A 21,605-nucleotide genomic window follows, 5' to 3' on the forward strand; every position below is an offset into this window, starting at 1 on the left:
ATATTACTCCCTCCGTCCGGACTTTGGGGATAACATGAATTTTAATGTGAAATTGATGAAGTAAGAGAAATGTAGAAAGAAAAAGTGATTGAAGTATTGTTAGTGGAGAATGGGAGCTCATATTATAAAGAGAAAAGAATTGCCAAAATAAAAATAGGCTATTTTTGTGTGACAGACCAAAATGGAAAAAGAAGACTATATTTATATATGACGGAGGGAGTATTAATGAGTATATGGTAAGTGCGATGTGGATCCCATGAAGAACGGACACAAGGGGTTTCAAACACTAGAGAGGGGTTGGCCATGCAGCCTCGCTTTAACTTGGGGCGTGGGACTTAACTACATGCATGAAAGAAACTAACCTAGCTGGGAACGAAACTACTTGAGCAATTAAAGATCAATGGATAGGAGGTGCAGCATACATAGCAGTCACACAACAAACAAAAGTCAACCTTAACTAATGTATTCGCAGGATGGAAAGTTATCTTGGAACGTGGGACTGTGCCTTCGCGTAGAAAAAGAAGAAATTGAAGAACAAAAAGGGCAAGAACTATCTAATCACAACTGCAATGTGATGACACAAGGCTCAATGTATGAAATTAAAGCAGATTTGCTACTAACCCTACACTAACACTTGAGAATTGCGCAAATAACAAACATGAGATTACAATTTGACATGTTAACTAAAATTAACACAAAACCAGAGAAGTTTATCGTTCCTTAAGCAACGGAGATGGTGATTTGAAACTTGTTGAACTTGAGTTGGCCAAGTGCTATCCTACGACCACAAATGTTGAAATAACCTATTATCTAATCTTGATATTACCTTTAACGTGATTATGTAATACCCCAAATTTATAAAATAGAATAGAAAATAGAAATAAATATAAGAATTAGAATTTTAGTGTATATATTATATATGTGGCGGATCCAGGATTAAAAAACGGAGGGGGCGGAATAAAATAATAAAATAATAAAATATTAAATACTCCCTCCGTCCCGGACTATTTGCACATTTCCTTTTCGGCACGGAGATTAAGGAATGAGTGTATAGCAAAGTCAACAATTGCGGCTGTAGGTGATAATTTTTACTAAAAATGGAAAGAGTGCAAATAACTTGGGACGCCCAGAAAGGAAATAAGTGCAAGTAGTCCGGGACGGAGGGAGTATAATACTTCAATATGTTTTTTTAGCAAAATGAAAGTCTATTACAATTCAAGTAGCTCTAGCATCTGTTAACCGAGACAACTGATTTCTACGGGTATCCATATCTTGAAAACGTTTCAAGATTCTTTCATTAGAAACACTAGCAAAGATGGATCTTTCATTGTATACTACCAAACTGTCATTCAACCACTCATCTCCCATCCTATTCCGCAAGTCAGTCTTGACAAATTTCATTGCTGAAAATACTCTTTCAACAGATGCAGTCGCTACAGGTAAGATCAATACCAACTCAATCAGACGATAAACCAACGGAAAAACTTTATCTTTCTTGGTTTCAACAATCTTCTGAGATAGGCTAGCCAAATCTTTGATACCATTCAATCGTGCATCTCTTCTCACAACATCAACAAAAGTTTCAAGTTGTTTAAACAATTCAGTATGTTGAGTCGATGTGAAGTCCTTTGGGTAAAGAGTAGCAAGATGAACAAGCTTATGAACATTAAAAGCAGCGAAATCATTTTTTGGATCGAGGCATGCCATACAACTTAGCAAGTCTGTGGATGCCTCAGAGAAACGATTTTCCATCTCTTGTGTAAGTAAGTCGACGACCTAATTGACACACAAGAAAGATTAAATATCAAGATGATTCTAATTTAGTAAATGAATAAGATATTAAATTTCAAATTACCTGACAAAATATTTCATCGCGATAATGATGGTAGTTCTTGATGTTTGAACCATTCCTCTTACTAATCCGCTTTGGAGCATCATCATCCATGTTTGTTATTGAAATGTCATTTGCCCCACAAAAATCATTCACTTCTTGCAAGAAAGTATCACATCCAAATTCTCGAAATGATCTCAAGCTTTCTTTCACATTCTCTATCAAGAAAATCGCATTTAAAATATCTTGATCTCTTTGTTGCAAGGCACAAGACAATGGTTGAATAACCCCCAACAAATGGTTCATCAACATAAGGATGAATACAAATTCAAAAGTCTCCATTTTCTGTACGAGACCTACAGCTTTGCCCCTTGTTTCATATTCTTCTCCATCAACAAGTACGTTTTCAAGTACTTCGGTTACTGACTGCCACATATTTGCAAGAAGAATCACGGTGACATAATGAGATCCCCATCGAGTATCACCGGGTCTCTTCAAAGAAGTTTCTTGATTTTGGCCTCTACCAGTACCGATTTCCCCATTCTCTATCATTTCAACTAGTCTATCGTGCTCAATTTGTCGAATCATATCAGCCCTTTTGCAAGAAGAACCACATGTTGTGACAATCGAGATAAGATAACTGAAAAAATCACAAACATATTGATTTGTCTTGCACACGGCCACACATACCAATTGAAGTTGGTGGGCAAAATAATGGACATACCAAGCTGATGGATTTTCCTTTAAAATTAGTGCTTTCAATCCATTGCATTCACCTCGCATGTTTGATGCTCCATCGTATCCTTGGCCTCTCAATCTTGACAAAGATAACTTAAACTTAGCAAATACGGAGTCAATCGCCTCTTTCAAACAAACTGATGTAGTTTTTTTTGACATGAACCAAAGCTAAAAACCTTTCAATTATCTGGCCATCCTTGTTCACAAATCTTATGACAATTGCCATTTGCTCCTTTGTTGAGCAATCACGTGACTCATCAACTAGGATTGAAAAGTGTCTGTCTCCAAGTTCTCCCAATATATCAAGTGTGGTTTCCACCGCACAAGCATTAGCCATATCTTTTTGGACTGATGGAGAAGTCATTTGGTTATTTCCAGGGGTATTTTTCAAAATCACTTTACCAACTTCATCATTCCTCAAACCATACTATTCTAATAACTCAAGAAAATTACCTTTGTTCAAAGACGTAGATGACTCGTCATGTCCCCTAAAAGGCAAACCTTGAATCAAAAGAAAACGAACTACATCAACAGTTGCAGTCAATCGAATTCGATATTCCTTTTCTTTTGTTGTCATACCTCTACTTACAACATAAGTCACACTTTGCCTTTGATTGACAAAATTTTCATATTCTATCCTTGCTTTGTTGTGTGCACTACTTTTATCCCCAACATGCGCCTTGAATCTTTCTAGTGCTTTTTTCCAATTAGAAAAACCACAACTAGTGAAGGCTTCATCTCCCGGTGCCACATAACCACGCTTGAAAAGAAAACAGTAAAAGCAATATGCGGCATTTTTCGCTTCACTATATTCTAGTCAATCATAATCTTTGTACCAAGCATCTCTAAAACTCCTATTATCTTTTCCTTGATGCGTTTTTTGAAAAATATTACCCTTTGGTTGACAAGGGCCTTTTGCTACATATTCTCTACGAATACGATCCCGAATATTCACACCATATTCTGCAATTGGTTTTCGCAAACCAAGATCAGCCTTGATTTCACTTTCATTTATATCATCATTCTCCATCAAATTTTCTTCAGCATTCTGTGCTTCTAGTTCTGGACAAGAATCCAAAATTCTTGGTTTTTTTCCAAAATATTTCTCTATACCTAATGAAACAAAAAAAGGTATAATTATAAAATATTCCCGGAATATTATCGAGGATCAATACTCTTAGGAATAGTTAGGATGGAGAATATTACACCATGGGATTTATTATTTCAAAAACCAAAATATCAACAGAAAATGCCAGAAAAAGCAACACTTTAAGAACTCAAAATACACATACGAAAAACATGAAGAAAAAAAAAGTATCCAACACTCCAAACCATTCTTCAAAGAAATGGTAAATGAGAGTTTAATAACGAGGAAATACCTAAAAATTTCACGGTATGAGTTGCTTCACTGAATACAGGGGAGGAATGGTGGAATAGGGCATGGGGAATTGGGGATGCAACAGCCTCGCTGAAGAAGATTACAGAGGAGAGGAAACGGCGTCGTAGCATCCTTCATTGTTCTACTAGGCTTATCAAACTATTGGGCTTTCTTATTGGGACTTATATAATTATGTAAGTTGTGCATTGAGTGATCTTCCTATAAATATTTAAAACAACTTCCAAAAAAATTAGGGCAGACATAATCAATGCTGTTTTTTCGTAAGGATATTTTGATTTAATATTACAATTAATATATTTTAATTGGGCTTGATGAGTTTTAAAATTTTATTTCAATTGAGCTTAGGAGATAATGGTCATTTTTTCGGTCAACGGGGTGATGTCGGAGATAACGGAGGGGGCGGATATGAAAAATATACATCTGAGATAAGGGAAAATTAGTGGGGGCGACCCATCTGCCCCTGGATCCGCCACTATGTACAGGTGATAGTTAGAATTAAAATAGGAATAGACTAGTATTTTAGTGGTTGTACGTGTATACATGTATGTGTGTTTATATTTTAGTAGAAAAGAAAAAAAAAATGAAAGGAATAAAGAGGAATCAAAATAGAAAAAGGAAAAGGATTAGGATGTGATTTTTGGGGATAAAGACAAAAGAAAATAGAAAAAGGGAGGGAGAAACGTGGCATGTGGGGAGGTGAAGAAGTGAAAAAAAAAAGAAATAGGAAAAAGGATGGGAATTAAAAGTCTTTCTCTCTATCTCTCAACATATACATTTCTCACTTTACACACACACTCTTCACGTCACCCACACAGCCAGCTCGCCGGACTTTTGATGGGCCTTGTTCAGCTGAGTCAGCTGGGGTTCATCACGGCTCACGCACTACTAGACCTACTTGGAAGTTAAGACACTAAGTAAGTGGAAGAAGTGGGAAATGTAGGAATGGTGGATGCAGTAGTTATTTTATGTTATGTTATTAGCATAGTAGTTAGTAGAATAGTTATAAAATAGTTTAGTAGTGGGTTTAGTTGTGATTTTATATTTGTATTTAAATGGGTTATCGTCATATTAGCAGTTATCTATCAAATTATCAATACAAAAAAAAGTCTCGGCAAGAGTTTTGCTGAAATTCATCTCGTTCCTCGTTCTTGATGTTTCAAACGATTACGTTCGACTAGTTCGATCCCAACAACTTTCACCGAGCTACCGTCACAAACCGCCGGCGATACTATCCCGGCCACTGCTGGTCCACACCACCAGCTAAACCCTCAAATTTCTCCACCACTTCTCCAATTTCAGATTTTGTATTTCAAGCTCAAAACACCAATTTCGAATTTTTTTGATTAATTGATGTTAGAATCTTGTTATATCTTGTTATTTACCATCCTAGAGCTAGTAATTGTGAAGAATTGAGATGAATTCATTCTATGTTGTTGATGGAGTGATAATCGAACCACACCTTTATACATATGGCATGAAATTTGAATATTAGAGTTCTTAAAATTGGGGGTTGTATATTTGTGATGAATTTGAGTTATTTAGTTTAGAAACTATGCAATTGGAGAAGATTATTATGAATATGTTTTAATTTATTAAATTGAACATTTTCCTAGCTCTCGTGATTATTTTGCTTGGTCTTGTGCTTTTATTGTTCTTTTGTCTTACCAACTTTAGAACTATGTCCGTTTAACTAGATTAATCGAGAGATAGCTAGTTTTATACGGTAAAAGTAACGAGTACAACACATAGGTTTTTCTGCACTCGAGAGAGGGTACCCTTTGTGAGGGCTTGAGTCTTAAGAACTTGAGTTAGAATCTAATCTATTGGAAGGAGACTTTGATAGTTAGAGTCTAATCTACTGGATAGGTGCGCTCGAGAGAGGACTTATTTTAGAATCGTGACTTTCCTAATAATCCTAGAGACACAATAAGGTAAAGGTTCTGTGAGATTAATCATCACTAGGTCGTAGTAGTTGGGTCCTAAAACTCTATATTCTTTAGCCTGTTTTGTATTATTTTGTTTTCGTACTTTCTTTCTTTTTTGTTTATTTATTTCTGTTTAGTTTATAAATCCAAAACCAAAAACCCTTGTCTCTAGATAATATATGATGCTTAGTATGTGATAGTCAGTTGTAATTTTATTCCATGTGTTCGATATCCCGATACTAACCTTTAGCTATACTAGATCTACCTTGTATGCTTGTAGGTATTTTTAGTGTTAATAAATAGTGCATCAAATTCAAAGCTCGTGCAAGTATAGAGCGAGGATATTTTCTTGGGTATTCAGTTCGCCACATTCTTATGATGCTCACTCATTTGCCAGTGATCATGCTCGTGTTCGCATGTTGATGCCCTATTTATTAGCACTAAAATTAACTGCAAGTATAAAATAGAGAGATAGTATAACTAAAGGTCAGTACTAGAATATCGAACACATGAAATATGTTTACAGACTGTCTATCGCATCTCATCCTCAAATATTATTTGGATGAAAAAAATAATGGAACCCTAGGGTAGTGATTTCATCAACTCATTAGCTATTCAAATTATTTAGTTCATCCTACTCAAGCTTTACTAGGATTTGTTATCCTCAAGTTCAATGTCAAGTTAATAACTATATTGACTAATCATGTTAACTATTTGATGCAGAACACGCATGGAGAATGACTGAACTAGTAAATAAAGTACTCAACGAATTGAGAACTCTAGAGTATAACAACTCAATGTAAAATTAATAATCAAAATCTGTCTTTTTAGTTCAACAATAAGGTCTTTATATAGACAAAGGAAAATCATAAACTTATGGAAAATAACTAAAAGGAAAATAAGCAAAAAAGAAAATCATAATTTGTAGAAGGAAAAACAATTAATATTTTTCCATCTATTATATTTCCCCATCTACTAATTCAATTAACTCGGAAATAAATAAAACCCAAAATATAATTTGCTTGACCTCCAAGTCGTGTCTTCTATAACTGCATCATACTCCCCTTCTTGAAAAAGACTCGTCCCCGAGTCTGCTTTATTGAAATAACATCTTTAACCTATTCAAAATTTCTCAAACAACATCCTTCATGATGCCATCCGTTAAAGTTTGATTGATATTTTCAACAACCAACTCCGACATCAGCTTCTGCACTAAAAGACAGCTTATTTTAACAGACTCTATATCTTCTCCAGTATGCCATCCATGTATTCAGTGCGGGGAACGATATTTCTTTCTTGATCCAATCAACTCTTGCACTATGGAAGTCACTCAGTCCATACAGATCATGCTGGCTGTTCATAGAATCTCCATATCGAATGACCAAAGGAACAATAAGTATGTTAACAACAATTGGTATAACCTCCAAGCAATTTGAATGCACAGCATCACCGATGTAGAGTTTCTTCTCTAGCAACTCTGTTTTCACTACTCGAAGATCACCAGCACCGTCATCATTCCTAAACATGAACCCCACCGGTTTTCCCCCTTCAATTCAATTAGTACATGGAAAATATTAATTCTTTTCCCTTTTACAAATTAGAATTTCTTTTTTTACTTATTTTCTTTTTAGTTTTATTTTTCATAAGTTTATAATTTTTGTTTGCCTATATAAAGGCCTTATTGTTGAACTAAAAAAACAGACTTTGATTATTAATTTTACATTGAGTTTTTATATTCTAGAGTTATCAATTCGTTGAGTTTTTTATTTACCAATTCAGTCATTCTTCATATGTTTTTGCATCAAATAGATAGCATGATTAGTCACTATAGTCATACTAACATCTTTGGAAAGACCGAAGAGATGAAGAGAGAAGAATTTGCTTTGCAAATTGTTGCAGTTAATACACTTCTTCTTGACTGATTCTTTTAAATTAATACTCTCTCAGTTCCCATAATAGATGGCATACTTGGGGATTGACACGAGATTTTAGGTAAAGTTGTTTTGTGTGTTAGGTGGAGAGAGAATATGATATATTTATATTAATATGAGATTGAGCTTTTTCCAAAAAATAAAATGTGTAATCTTTTATGGAACAAACTAAAAAGGAGAGTGAAAGGATTGTATCTATGAATATATGTATCAAGATTTATTGACTTCACTCTATTTTTCATTTTCCCTGTCTTTTTAAACAACTAGTACTTTAAATTAGTTCAGATAGATGTGAACCAGACATAAAGAGAAAGAGTGAGGTCGAGAGAGAGGTTGTGAAATGAGGGTGTTTGTATGTGTGCGCATTCATGAATGTTGGGTGAGGATTAGGGACTTACCAATGGGGAGGAAGAACGCAAAGAGAGGAGAGGCAGAGAGAATCGCTGACGAAGGGAATCCAATCCACAATGTCTTGACTCCAAAACCAATTCATCCACATCCACATCCACATCCACATCCACATCCACATCCACATCTTATATAGTGTTTATAAAAATACTGTCAATGATACAAATCAAACCAAGTAAAGATAATAATGGCATGCATGATTTTGTTTTCAAATCCGATGGTGTTGCAATTGCAAGAGCCTGGAATAAGCCCCATCTTGCCGACTGACGAGTTGTCTGTGGCTGCCCTGTTCCACAACGCGTCCATCTTGAACCACTGCAATGTTGTCGACGCCGCGTATTGTTGAAAGCCTATGGGCCACGACCACGGTCGTCCGCCCTCTCATAAGCCTCTCCAGCGCCTCCTGCAGCACGCACTCCGACTCCGCGTCCAGGGCGCTCGTCGCCTCGTCCAGCAAAAGTATCGACGGATTCTTAATAACCGCACGCGCTATCGCAATCCGCTGCTTCTGCCCGCCCGAAAGCTGGACGCCCTTCTCTCCCACGGAAGTCCTGTACCCGTCGGGCAACCCGCTCACGAATGCGTGCACGTTCGCTGCCCGCGCTGCTTCCACCACCTCCGCCTCTGTCGCCCCTTCCTTCCCGTACGCAATGTTGTTGAATATGCTAGCCGCGAACAGCACCGGCTCCTGCTGCACCAGCCCGATTCTGCGGCGGAGGGATCTCAAATTCAAACTTCTTATATCTTTGCCGTCGATCATAACTTTCCCAGCTCCGGGATCGTAGAATCGCTCCACCAACGCAATGACAGTGCTTTTTCCCGAACCACTTGCTCCGACTAGAGCTTGGCTCTGCCCGGCACGGATCCTGAGGCTGAAGTCCTTGAAGATAGCCACCTCCGGCCGCGATGGATACGCGAAATCTACGTGGCGGAGCTCGACATCGCCCCGGATGGAGTCGACCAGCTCAGCGTCGGGGTCATCCGGGTCAATCCTTGTGGGGCGGTCGAGGATGGAGAATATGAAGGCGACGGATTCTCCACCGCGCATGATCTCGGGAGCGAGGCTGATGGTTTCAGCCACGGAATTGGCTGTGACGACCAAGACCACAAAGACCTTCAAGACCTTTGAGAAGGTGGAGAGACCCGTGGTGACGAGGTGGGCGCCGTACCAGAGGATGAGAGCTTCGGAGGCGTAGAGGGCGAGCTGGGAGAGGCCAAATAGCAGACCCGAGCACTGGCTGCGACGCAGACTGCAACGTTGTGGAATTCGGAGCTCGTGCGTGTACATAGAGAGGATCTTTTCTTGGGCATTGAAGGCCGCCACAGTTCTTATGTTGCTCACTCCTTCCCCTGCGATCATGCTTGTCTTCGCATGCGCCTTCGCCGCGTCTCCTGAGAACCCTTTCAGCGCCAATTGCTGCACATATCAACCAACAACTTAGTGTCTAATCTAAAACCAGATGAAACACACAACATTCGTTAATTATATGTTAATAAGAGACAACTGCTTGTAAATCTTTACAAACTAGCAAGTGAAATATTTTACCTGAGCAAAGTTGGCTAAGACAAGTAGAGGAAAGGTAGCTAATATGAGCAATGAAACCCTCCATTCAACTATGAAGGCAACTATGAAAGAAGCGAGAAGAGATGTCATGTTCTGCAACACAACGGATATTCTCTCCGCAATCGCAGATTTCACATCACCAGCATAGCTTCCCAGCCGCGCTGCAAGGAGGCTCGAGTTGTTCTCCTGCTCGTCGAACCATCCCACTTCATTCCTCAATATTGCTGAAAGATGAGCATGGAAATCTATAACACAATCTATCTTTGACGACAACAACAATTGAAAACAGGAGCGAATTACGAACCTGCAAACATCATCCTCCTCACTCTTGTAGTAAGGTTTTCTCCCATGATACTGAAAAAGTAGTGCTGAATCAAATATGCAACAACAGCATACACACCAGCTCCGATATAAATGAACACGTATTCCTTCGTTTTCCTCTCCATGGCGGCCGAATCCGTATAGTAGAACACCTCAATCATATTACTCATCACCAAGGCAAAAGTTGGGCCAATGAAACCAGAAAGAACAGACCCTACAGCTCCCAATATAGAGTAAGGCCATTCGGGGGCATTAATTTTGAGAAGTCGCCAAAAATATCTGTCCGGGGCTCCATTTCTCCTATCAGTCTCTGCTTTTGAGACCATCTCTATCCGGCCATCCACACCCGTGCTGTAAGAATAGCTCAGATTCCTCAGACTGCCGGACCGGAGGCTGAGGGATTTAGTCGACAACGAGTGGCTAAGGCGTGAGGACCGTGTACGGTGTGTTGAAGCACTGTTTCCCGCCATTTCTTGGAACCTAATAAGAGAGGCATATGCCCCACCAGCCTTGTCAATTAGGTCTTCGTGTGTCCCAGTTTCGACGACTTGCCCTTGCTGTAGAACTGCGATGGAGTCTACGTTTCTTACTGTGGAGAGGCGATGAGCTACAACTAAGCTAGTCCTGCCCACCATAAGCCGCTCGAGAGCCTCCTGGACGATGCTCTCTGAGCCAGCATCAAGCGCACTGGTTGCTTCGTCGAGCAGTAGTATCTTCGGATCCTTTAGCATAGCTCTGGCGATTGCAATCCTCTGCTTTTGGCCGCCTGAGAGCTGAACTCCACGCTCTCCTACCTGCGTGTTGTAAGCGTTAGGAAGCAAGGCGATGAAGCTATGAGCGTTAGCAGCGGAAGCAGCAGCCTCGACTTGTGCCATTGTTGCATCGGGCTTTCCATAGAGAATGTTGTCGAGTATTGTCGTGGCGAAGAGTGCAGGTTCTTGGTTCACCAAACCAATTTGAGACCGCAACCATTTGAGGCGCAACATCTTTATGTTCACACCATCCAGCAAAACTTCCCCTGCCCATTTAAACACAAAATGGAGTACTCCTAAATAATAAAGTAATTTATGAATCTCACATCTTTTTTCTAACTTACCACGATTGGGGTCGTAGAACCTTTCAATCAAGGAGACAATCGTGCTCTTTCCCGAACCACTTCCACCAACGACAGCAACTGTTTTCCCAGCAGGGAAGAAAATTGAGAAATCTCTAAAGATTGAGATATCCGGCCGCGATGGATAGCTGAAACTCACATTCCTGAACTCGATGTTCCCCACAACATCGGTAAGGCACTCAGCGCCTGATGCATCCTCGACTATCTTAGGCTTCTGCTTGATTATCTCCATCAACTTGTATCCGGCAGCCTTACCTTTACTGAACGCCCCAAGATTAGAAAACGACTGACCAAGGCTCCTGCACATACGAAACCAAACAAATCAGAGTCCTAGTCCTTCCACATGCATGGCTCGGGAAAGTGGGGAACTTACATGCCACCAACAATGGCAGAGAAGATAGCCGTGAATGCCTTGCCACCATCAGTCTGTCCGTTTCTAATGAAGACACCGGCATACCAGAACACGAGTGCCCACGACATGCAGGCTATGCCATAGGTACATCCTAGTCCAAGCCCTTTAGCCGTTCCAGCCTTGTATCCGAGCTTTAGAGTGTTCTGTATCAATTCTGAATATGCATCCAGTGCTTTCGTCTCCCCAACATACGAGTAAACCGTCCTAACTTGTGCAATCGACTGCATACATCATTCATCAACGAAAATAGTATCAACATTTATTTGCACAAGTTGTTATTATGGTTAAGTGATTAGCATTACCTGCTCAGCAACGACACCAGCGCTGGCGTAGGATTGGCGAGTCTTGGAGGTGAGTCCAGTAAGGGTGTAGGCATAGAGACCTCCAGCAAATGCAATTCCGGGAATCACAGCCACACTCAGCAGGGCAAGCCTCCATGCTGACACAAAGCCAACCACCAACCCCGCCAAGAACGTCGATAGGTAATGTATAAAGTTTCCAACCTAAATTCACACCTCAACCATGCTTCAACATTGCATATACTATCAACATTATGCTCAAGCAATGGACTTCAAATCCATTCATCAAAATCATTGGTTGTTTGAATAATTATTTCCAAATACGCACCAATAGGATAGCAAACATAGTAAGTAAAAACTAAAAAGTCCAGTCAAACTCAATTATGAACATTACAAAAATCACGCAAATTGGAAAATGAAAAAACGTGTAGGAGAAAGCTAGGCTTGATAATTAACTGTCGCATACGCAATATTATGATTACAGCAATGTATTAAAATGCATCATTGCGCGTTCACATATATTTTGTTTTTATTCAATCAATGGTGTGAGAGAGCAAAAACCAACCTTCTCGCTGATTGCATCTTGTACAAGAAGAGTGTCGGTAGAAACACTAAAAACAATATCACCAGTTCTTGCATCAGTATCAAAAAATCCCACGTCCTGTTTCAACACTGCCTCCAAATATTTTCTTCTCAGCCTCCCAGCTTGCCTCTCTCCCGTGTACATCCAGCATGCAATCTCTGCTTTTTTTTAAAACAAATTGTTATAAAAGCAACGAATTTCGACGCAAAAGGAAAGTACTATTAAAGTTTGAAAAACATGCAATAAAAGAAGAATAAATTAGAAAAAAAATGGTTGTTATAATTTCATCCATTCACCTTTTTTTGTAAATATAAAATAACAATTTACCTGCGTAGGAAGAGCAGCACACCACCAAGCCAAGAAACACGAAATACAAAGCGTACTTCGTTAAGAAAAAAGGTGAGGTTAGATCTGAATGTAAAAGAAAGTTTAGAGTGAAAGAATAAAAAAATGAACCTTTCCAACTTCATGTGTCATTTTGTGCAAATCCGATTGGTTTTTACCGAAACCATTAACCATTTCCCCAAAAAGCAGAAAGAAAACAGGCATTGAGGAGCCGTGTATGACAGCACCGAGGCTGCCGGAAATCATCAGCAAGTAATCGTATCTATCCGCAAACGAAAATAGATGGTAGAATGGCAGGCTTTGCTCTTTCTTCTTCTCTTCATTCCCAGTTGCTTTAGATTCAGCTGCTGCTTCCGCCATTTTTAAAATGCAAAATGAAGTCCTGGAGAGAGAGAGAGAGGGAGAGAGGTTGATCACTCAGCTTCGGGCTAACTGAGCTTTCATGGCTGCATTTCTTTTTTGGGTGCTCTGTTCGAAATGAGGGTGTAAGAAGAGAAGAGTATCAGTAAACTGGTTGTCAAAGTAAATGGAGAGGGGAGAGAGAGAGCGAGAGAGAGAATGATAGAGGCGTTGAGGGTAGAAATAGAATGAGCAGCGAGGTCTGAGGAGAGAGAGAGAGAGAGACTGATTATTATAGGAGGTGGCGGATGAAGGCGTGGTGCACTGCTGCTATTTGGTTTCGACCAAAATATCCCATTCGAACCAAGCAAAATTCGAAATTATCATTGGATTTTTCAATTTAATTCGATTCGAATTGGACTTTTCGGATATTAGGATATGATCATAACAAATATGTATATAAGTACTACCTTCGTTACCTTAAATCAAAACTTTTTAAATTTTCTATTTTAGTCGGGCATAAAAATCCATTACTTTTTCTTTTCTTCTCTATCACTTTATCAATTTTTCTTTTCTCTCTCTTATTTTAATGTATTTTAAGATTTTGATATTGAATATACGTATTATTGATATTAAATTTTTATTAAAAAAATCAATTTAGAATATTCGGACGATTCGGATCAGTAAAAAAACTTTGTATTTTTGGATCGGGTCAGATTGGGGAAAATTCGAATGCTTTTGACAAAAAAAAATTGACGTTAGTTCGAGTTAAGGGTTCCATTAACAGATCGAATCTTTGCTCTTAACATGTTAAGTTGTTATTAAGTTGACCTGATAACAATCCAATATGTAGGGATGTCAATCGGGTCGCACCGTCGGGTTTCAGGCCAACCCTACTCGGGTTGCAGGTCAACTGAGTGCGGGCTAATCAGGTTGTGATTTCTTTCGGGTTATAAAAGTTCAAGCCTAACCGTAAAAGCTCGGGTTTCGAGCCAACCCATCGGGTTAATCGGGTTGCTACTGATAAGATTAACATGTGATCAATCCAATAAATAATGATGAAAATTACTTATATTCATAGATTGTAAAATAATTAATTATGATAAATTTGAGACATATATCCTTGATACACTTGGATTTTACATGGTTTTAGAGGTTAGTTTTACTTGATTTTGATCATATATTGTGTACTTTGAGACATGGTTGTAGAAAAAGGACCGAAAATGAGCTTAAATGGTGAAAGGAAGCATCCGGGATTAAAAAAGACGAAATTGTAGTACACAGTTGGCGGATCGCCAGCTTCACCTCAGTACCAACCTGGCGACTCGCCAGGATCATCGCCCAGAATTGCCGTAAGCAGTTAGCGACCCGCCAGGTTCGGCCGACAGTTCTAAAGAAGGAAATTCGGGCCCTAATATATATGCTATGCATGGAACGCCTCCTACAAATTCTACACACCTCCTACCCCAAAAATATCAGTTTTTAACCTAGGAAGAAGATAAGAACGAGCAGAGGACGAGTATTCATCGCAAGATTGAAGACGAGGCCTCTAATCCGCCCAATCCAATTCTAGGAGTTTCTACCTTTAGTTTTATCTTTGTTCAAACAATGTTTTGTATATTTCTTTGAATATTCCTTTGACTTTTGTGTCAAACATGAGTAGCTAAATCCTCCGTAGAGTTCTACGGGGGAGATACAATGATTCTTATGTTTAATTGATTTCATTTTTCTATGCCTTGGCTCATGTGATTATTTTGACTTCTCTTGTGCTTATACATTTATTTGACTGATCACCTTATAAATGCATATGGATTTTACTACAATACTCGGGAGATGAGTAGTTTAATTTGAAAGAAGAGAAGTTGACGTCTTTGCCAATATAATCGAGAGATTTTAGCCTTTGAATGAAGCTAAGTATCTTAGGAGCTTTTAGGAGTTGTTACCTTAGTTCTAGGAAGGACACTTCGGTTCTAGGTAGTAATCTACAAATTGTATGCTTCAGGAGAAGATATAGTTTTACCTTAGTAATAGCTTAATAACCCTTGAGACCCTTTGTTGGCATAGTTTGGAAATTAGTTGAGCATAGGATAGTTGTTATCGATCCCGTAGGATTCTACCTTCCTCGTCCTTGATCTACATACGTTCTCTTTTATTTGCTTTAGTTCTCTAGTTGTTTTTATTTGTTTTTACTTTGCTTTTGAGTAGATTTAGAAAAACAAAACTCTCCGATTCATCTAGATAGTAGTTAAGGTTGGTTCGTGGTACTTAGGTTGACACTCATTGTCTCTTTGGATACGATACTCTTGCTTACTATTTGCTACATTAGCCCCGTACACTTGCGGATATACTTGTGTTAAAAATAAGTTAAACTCAATCATAAATATGATCAAATACTAATATTTGAGATATTTTGTGAAATTTTAATGCATGTTTTAGAAATTTAAATATTGTTTTAGTGAATTTGAAGTTTATAATTTATTTACTAATTATTATATTAATAAAAAATCAATATATAGTTTATATATTTAATAATATAAAATTGAGAGTTATTTTTTAAGTTATCTATATTATAAAATTAATCAATGAAGTGTCGAATTATGAGTAAAAAAAATAGAATAATAGCAATTTTATCGAGTTTTCGTGTCTGGCCCTAACGGGTTGCGGGTTAATTGGGTTTTGATTTTATCGGGCTAGAAATTTCCAGCCCTAACCCTATATATTTGGCGGGCTATTCGGGTCAGCCCACGGGTTGTGGGCTACACTGACATCCCTACCAATATGTACAATTTGTCTAACTCTAGAGAATTATCCTTTTTTTAGTATAATGACTTGAATGCATTACTACAATAATTAAAAATTAGAGTTGTCAAAACATTTAAAAACAAATTTAGTGAGTATGACTTACTTAGTCCTTGTTTTGGCAAGTTTGTCGAGTTTCAATGTAAATAACTGGCAAAAATAAGATTTCCAACCGTTCCATTCAAGGCCATAAATTCATCTTCAAAAGAGAGCTTCCCAGATAGATTTTACACAGTTCAATCAGATTTTTGTAAAGAAAGTTTTGTTTAACGCAAAATTTTGCAATAGTTCAAAGAGGTCCACTCGGTTGAGTAAGTTAGTGACTTAGTGCAGATATTCTACTCGACCTAATAAGGCTTAAACAGGTGAATTTTGTTGAGATTTTGAAACGCAATCTCTTTCCCGCTCCACACTATAAATATTCATGCTGCGAGTGAAAAATAATTGTGCTGAAATGTTAAATAATGTATTCTTCGTCGACATAGTTTAGGCCCGTTTCAATAATTGATAATGTTGTTAGAATAAAAGGTTAGTGAAGAAAAAGATTAAAGGCCCTTTTTTATCCTAAACATATAGAGATTTTATGATTTTGGTCCAAAATATTATCTTTTGAATTATTCGGTCTCTCACAAATAAAAACGGGTCACATTTAATCCGAATTGGACGGAAATGGTTAAATTTAACGGCCAACTAATATTAATTGAATTTTGACCGAATTAAGTTAAAAATTACACTGTCGGAGCCAGTCCCCTCTCCTTCGCCGCCGGAGCCTATTCCTCTCCCCTCCACCGCCGAAGCCGGTCCCCTCTCCTCCTCCACCATCTCCGTTGCCTCCATACGGTGTCAATTGTCCCCCTGCGGCGGAGGCTGCGAGGCGTCTACTACTATCCGCCGCCTCCATCAGCGCAAACCTCTTACTATCCGCCACCTTCCGACAGCGGCGCGTACGCGGTGGATAGCGTAAGGCGGAGATGGTATATCAGACAAATTTATTCAATAATCCAATATCAGTTTGCGTGAATAATTTGTAAAAAGAATAAATTAAATACTAAAGGGATTTTTGTTCAAGCAATCAGTAGCATCAATCGGCAAAATTGAGACCCTTACATCTACTTTCGACATAAATCTAATTGAGACAAACGAAAACTAAATGTTGATGATGAGCAAAACATGCTGGTGTGGTCTCCTTCTCAGTTGTTGGATTTCTTGTTGGCCTTTGAGGAGCTAGCGTTGGAGGTGGTGGGCCTATTGGGATCAGGGATGGGGATTCCAGCGACGGCGAGGTGGTGGTTGAGCTCGTTGAGAAGATGGCGGCGGAGAGGGGACCGGCTCTTACTATCCGACACCGTATGGCGGCGGCGGAGATAGTGGCGGAGGAGAGGGGACCAGCTCCGACGGTGGAGGGGAGAGGACCGGCTCCGGCGGCGGAGGAGAGGGGACCGGCTCCGGTAGTGTAATTTTTAACTTAATTCTTAACTTAATTATTAACTTAATTCGGTCAAAATACAATTAATATTCGTTGACCGTTAAATTTAACCATTTCCATCCAATTCGGACTAAATGTGACCGTTTTTATTTGTGAGAGACCGAATAATTCAAAAGATAATGTTTTGACCAAAATCATAAAATCTCCATATGTTTAAGACCTAAAAGGGCCCTTTTACTCGAAGAAAAAATACAAAGAAAATTGACTACCAATCACTGATTTTCTCCGAAAAAATAACGAGTTCCTAAACCAAAATAAACCCTATTTTTTCTGCTAGATTTGAAAGAAAATAAGAATTACAAAAATACCCAATCATATAAGGATTATATTTGAAATATTAAATTCAAGTACTCCTTCTGAAACATTAATAATATTCAAGACCCAATATTATTATCGTCAAACATGCATGGAAAAATCCCATCAACTGTGGGATACATCATACATGAAGTTACACGTAACACGATAAAGTTTAAATTAATATCCTTACCTTTTCGCCAACAATAATAAAAGAAAAATGAAATGTATAACAAGATTACTTTTACTAGATTACACTATTGTCACGATTAATTATAATGTTATAATTCCACATATTGTAGCATATTATTATTATTATTATTATTAACACTGTAACAATAGAATAAATGACAAAATCCAACAAGTAAATAAAATAAGAAATTTGTTCGGTTTCATGATTTGAGCAATTACTACTATATTATGGGTACGTTCTGCAGCCCGATTTGCATGTCATGTTGTTAATTTCAATCACAATTTGTTGAAAAAAAGTTTAGTTAAAAAAAATTGGTAGCCTGGTCCCTAAGCCGTAGCATGGTCCAAACGAGCTAATTAGCATCTTATCACTGCCAATGTCATTAACTTTAACTAAAGATGTTAAGTAGTGATTATTCAATGAATTAGTAAGGGTATCAATCTAGCAGAATGACGTCGATTAATTGCATATTAAATCTCAATCTTTCAGCATGCAACGAGATGTTAAGCGTTGGTGCTCAACAAAATTAGCAAGTATTCTGGTACTCACTAATAGTAAAGAAATTCAAATTTATAAAACTTAATTATGCATACAAAACACTTAGATTAACGCTACTAGTAACACTAACAATTGCTTTTATTGCCATCAATCGCTTATGTTGCAGCAGAGGCGGATGCAGAAAAATGTTGGTAAGAGTTTTATTTATGACTTCTTTTTCTTACAAAAATCATACCAATAATATATTTTAAAACTAGTAATCTGACTTAAAACTAAATTTATAAAAGAGCTTTGTCAGTAATTATTTTTTACTTCCTATTCCTAATTTTCACGTTTTTTTTTCTTTCCTACTCAAACCAATTTTGTCTAATAGTGTATTTTTCTTTGTTTGCGTCAATTTAGTTATACCTAATTAAATGTGATTTTGGCCAATTTTGATAAAACTAATAGTATAATACTAGAAAAAGGGGAAAAGAACAATTTTGGCGTCTCTACTATACCATAAGGCATAAGGTGGTTACACCCATTGAGCAGCATTAATCCTATCTCTCATTTCTATCAATATTCATTGTTTCAATATACCAACAAGAGTGAATAATGACGCACAATATAATACATAAAAAAAACTGCAAGCTAATTAAGTATACATAGTACTATAATTAAAGATATGAAAACTAATGAGTACTGCAAGCAAGCTTCACATACTATGTAGGACCAAGGTTTTTAGTTAGATTTTATAACTAAAATATAATTAAAAAACATAGAATAAAATAAAAGCAAATAAACATATAGATAAAAGATCAGGCAAATAGAAAATTTTCAAAGATTTAATTTTAATGTATTTTTTGGCAAATTCCAACCTGCTTAATATTACGTAGTTTATTCTTACTTTTACTTTTATTTCTTCTATTTTATTCTTTCATTATTTATTTACTTTGCTTTCTCTTGACAAACTCAGATGATTTCTCAAATCAAATAATTCGAAATTAATTACAAATATGGTTAGAAATCGTTAATTTAGTGATAACTTTGAATTCATTGATCTAGTCTAGTTGAGACCCCCCCAAATTCCTCTTTACAACAGAGAGGCCATAAATACATGGACCACCATATATAGTATAGATCGAGTACTAAATAGGGAGTATCATTTGTACTCCTTTTTCTTTTGATTCTATAATTTTTGGGTGTGTCCATCCAGGTTAGATAACAACACATCCATGTTCATTAGGGAAATTAATGGAGTATTAAATTGTGTATCTTTCCAGACATATAGTGGTAACTTTTTGGTATCATAATTATGGATACAGAAATTCATAAACCTGTTTTCGTCTGTTCAAATCATGGCTTCGCGTGCCCGCATGCTAATTATGCTCTTTCTCCCTTTTTAATCAACTACTCTATTTTAATTCTCTTTTACTCTATTTTCTTTTCAACTTCAATTTTATAAAGTCTCCCTTTATCTTGTTTTTTCTTTTGCTTTTATTAATAAAACATACTTTAATTATTATAAAATACTTTCGGAAAACAGAGAAGAGTTATTATTAGATGTCAAAACAGTGTCTTATTTTAATTATAATTGGATGATTGGATCCCTCCCAGCCCTTTTGATTTTTAGTTAAGTAACTTTATATCCTAATTTATATTATTCACACTAATAATGAAATGTTGTAATCACAACACTATCTCTTTAATTCTAATGCTTTGAGAGTGAACATATTGCTACATGTATAAGATCCCCCTTCTTCGAGAATTAATTACTTGCTCCCGTCCATCTTCTAATGTCATTTATTTCATCGTTCATTTGTTCTTATGTTACATCCATCAACTTCAGTCCCAAAAATACTTAATTTGAAGAGGATATAATTATATTGCCACATGTATAAGAAAACATATTGCCATATGATACAATACATGTGTCCCTTTGTGATAGAACCTCGTTCTATTGGAATTGAGCACACACGTTTATAACGAAACAAAAGAAAGATAAACAGCTAGGGGCGATTTCCGCCAGAACCAGAAAGAGAATAAATAAATCAAAATGCTATATAATTCTAAACCCTAAAATATATCTCGTTAAGCAAGCAAGATAATAGATAAAAAAAAGATTACAATACGATATGCACAATCAAATAATATTAAAAGATACGGTGGAGATTGGGATAGATTTGGACACGATCTTGGGTATGATTTAGATGCTTAAGGGCCGTTCAAAACCACCTTGTCCTCAAGGTGGAATTCGAAATAGCTACGAAGAACGTCGACAACGTGTGGTCCGTTAATCAGCTCAAGCATCCCATAATCAGCACCCAATTCAACAAAACCCCTCGAGGAACTATCTTTCGTGTCCTCTTTCACCTGCATATAGTCACAACTCATCGCTAACTTCATTAGCTTATGAACCTCTGGAACAGCTGTAGTTAGTAAGAGTGTCCAAGAACAAAGGGTTGTCTGACTCTTTCTCACTTGCATCCATTTTCAGCTCATCGATGGTTTCGTGTAGAGCTAAGTTGATATCGTTCGTCAAATGCACATACCAAAGAATTCCATCTCTTGTTCCATACATATATCAATCTGCTAGGATTAAGCCTAACTAGCAAATCAAAAACATGTAACCGATTCTCCGTGCTTGCAAAATATTTGGTAATGGTCACATAACCCTCCAGGTGAGTAACTAAATACCACCAATCATTACGCACCAATATGACTACCCCTGTCACTACAAAAAAATCGCTATTCAGTGGCGGAAATATCTGTCACTAAATCTTGTATTTCCGCCAGTAAACTAGTTAGTGGCAGATTTAGTGGCGGAACAGAACCGCGGCAAAATACTCGCCGCTAAAATATGAGTGGCGGAATATATTTTAGCGGAAAAAATTCCGCCACTGCAATTTACTGGCGGATTACCCACGGAATATATTTCGCCAGAGAAATTCCGCCAGTAAAATTTAAAAATAGTGGCGGATTTGGAGCACCATTATTAGTGGCGGAATAGTATCCGCCACTGAATATTCCGCCACTATGTATAATCCTATTTTATACTGATTTTATTTATTTTATTATTTACCCACCCTGTTAAGATAATTTTTTCAACAAATCAATATATTTTTCATATAAAAAATAACAATA

General features: G+C 37.5%; 3 protein-coding genes across 3 annotated transcripts; all 3 read right to left on the reverse strand.

The window, feature by feature from the left end:
- Positions 1-1,215: 1,215 nt before the first annotated feature.
- On the reverse strand, positions 1,216-2,906 carry LOC121803832. The gene is made up of 4 exons (XM_042203423.1): positions 2,746-2,906; positions 2,556-2,648; positions 1,856-2,471; positions 1,216-1,776 (listed from the first exon to the last, which is right to left on the reverse strand). The coding sequence occupies exons 1-4, from the start codon at positions 2,904-2,906 to the stop codon at positions 1,216-1,218; spliced, it is 1,431 nt and encodes a 476-aa protein (XP_042059357.1).
- A 110-nt stretch (positions 2,907-3,016) lies between these two features.
- Positions 3,017-4,105, reverse strand: LOC121803492. Its single transcript, XM_042203149.1, has 2 exons — positions 3,949-4,105; positions 3,017-3,682 (listed from the first exon to the last, which is right to left on the reverse strand). Exons 1-2 carry the CDS (start codon positions 4,076-4,078, stop codon positions 3,387-3,389), a joined length of 426 nt encoding a protein of 141 aa, XP_042059083.1. The 5' UTR covers positions 4,079-4,105; the 3' UTR covers positions 3,017-3,386.
- A 4,187-nt stretch (positions 4,106-8,292) lies between these two features.
- On the reverse strand, positions 8,293-13,450 carry LOC121803130 (ABC transporter B family member 19-like). Its single transcript, XM_042202832.1, has 9 exons — positions 12,982-13,450; positions 12,853-12,907; positions 12,508-12,683; positions 11,946-12,146; positions 11,605-11,864; positions 11,214-11,530; positions 10,101-11,135; positions 9,779-10,020; positions 8,293-9,649 (listed from the first exon to the last, which is right to left on the reverse strand). Exons 1-9 carry the CDS (start codon positions 13,228-13,230, stop codon positions 8,441-8,443), a joined length of 3,744 nt encoding a protein of 1,247 aa, XP_042058766.1. The 5' UTR covers positions 13,231-13,450; the 3' UTR covers positions 8,293-8,440.
- Positions 13,451-21,605: the final 8,155 nt, after the last annotated feature.

This window comes from Salvia splendens, chromosome 5 (genome assembly GCF_004379255.2).
Source record: "Salvia splendens isolate huo1 chromosome 5, SspV2, whole genome shotgun sequence".
In the NCBI taxonomy this organism is placed as follows: Eukaryota; Viridiplantae; Streptophyta; class Magnoliopsida; order Lamiales; family Lamiaceae; genus Salvia; species Salvia splendens.

What these genes read in the sequence shown, in the direction of transcription:
- LOC121803130 (XM_042202832.1), bottom strand. Translation starts at nt 13,230, where the DNA reads ATGGCGGAAGCAGCAGCTGAATCTAAAGCAACTGGGAATGAAGAGAAG. An exon ending in TGACACATGAAGTTGGAAAG is followed by an intron (nt 12,908 to 12,981) that starts GTTCATTTTTTT and finishes TTCTTAACGAAG; the next exon opens with TACGCTTTGTATTTCGTGTT. An exon ending in CTGGTGTCGTTGCTGAGCAG is followed by an intron (nt 11,865 to 11,945) that starts GTAATGCTAATC and finishes TGATGTATGCAG; the next exon opens with TCGATTGCACAAGTTAGGAC.
- LOC121803492 (XM_042203149.1), bottom strand. Translation starts at nt 4,078, where the DNA reads ATGCTACGACGCCGTTTCCTCTCCTCTGTAATCTTCTTCAGCGAGGCT. An exon ending in TCATACCGTGAAATTTTTAG is followed by an intron (nt 3,683 to 3,948) that starts GTATTTCCTCGT and finishes TTGTTTCATTAG; the next exon opens with GTATAGAGAAATATTTTGGA.
- LOC121803832 (XM_042203423.1), bottom strand. Translation starts at nt 2,906, where the DNA reads ATGGCTAATGCTTGTGCGGTGGAAACCACACTTGATATATTGGGAGAA. An exon ending in GATGGCCAGATAATTGAAAG is followed by an intron (nt 2,649 to 2,745) that starts GTTTTTAGCTTT and finishes ATCTTTGTCAAG; the next exon opens with ATTGAGAGGCCAAGGATACG. An exon ending in AAGGAAAATCCATCAGCTTG is followed by an intron (nt 2,472 to 2,555) that starts GTATGTCCATTA and finishes TGATTTTTTCAG; the next exon opens with TTATCTTATCTCGATTGTCA.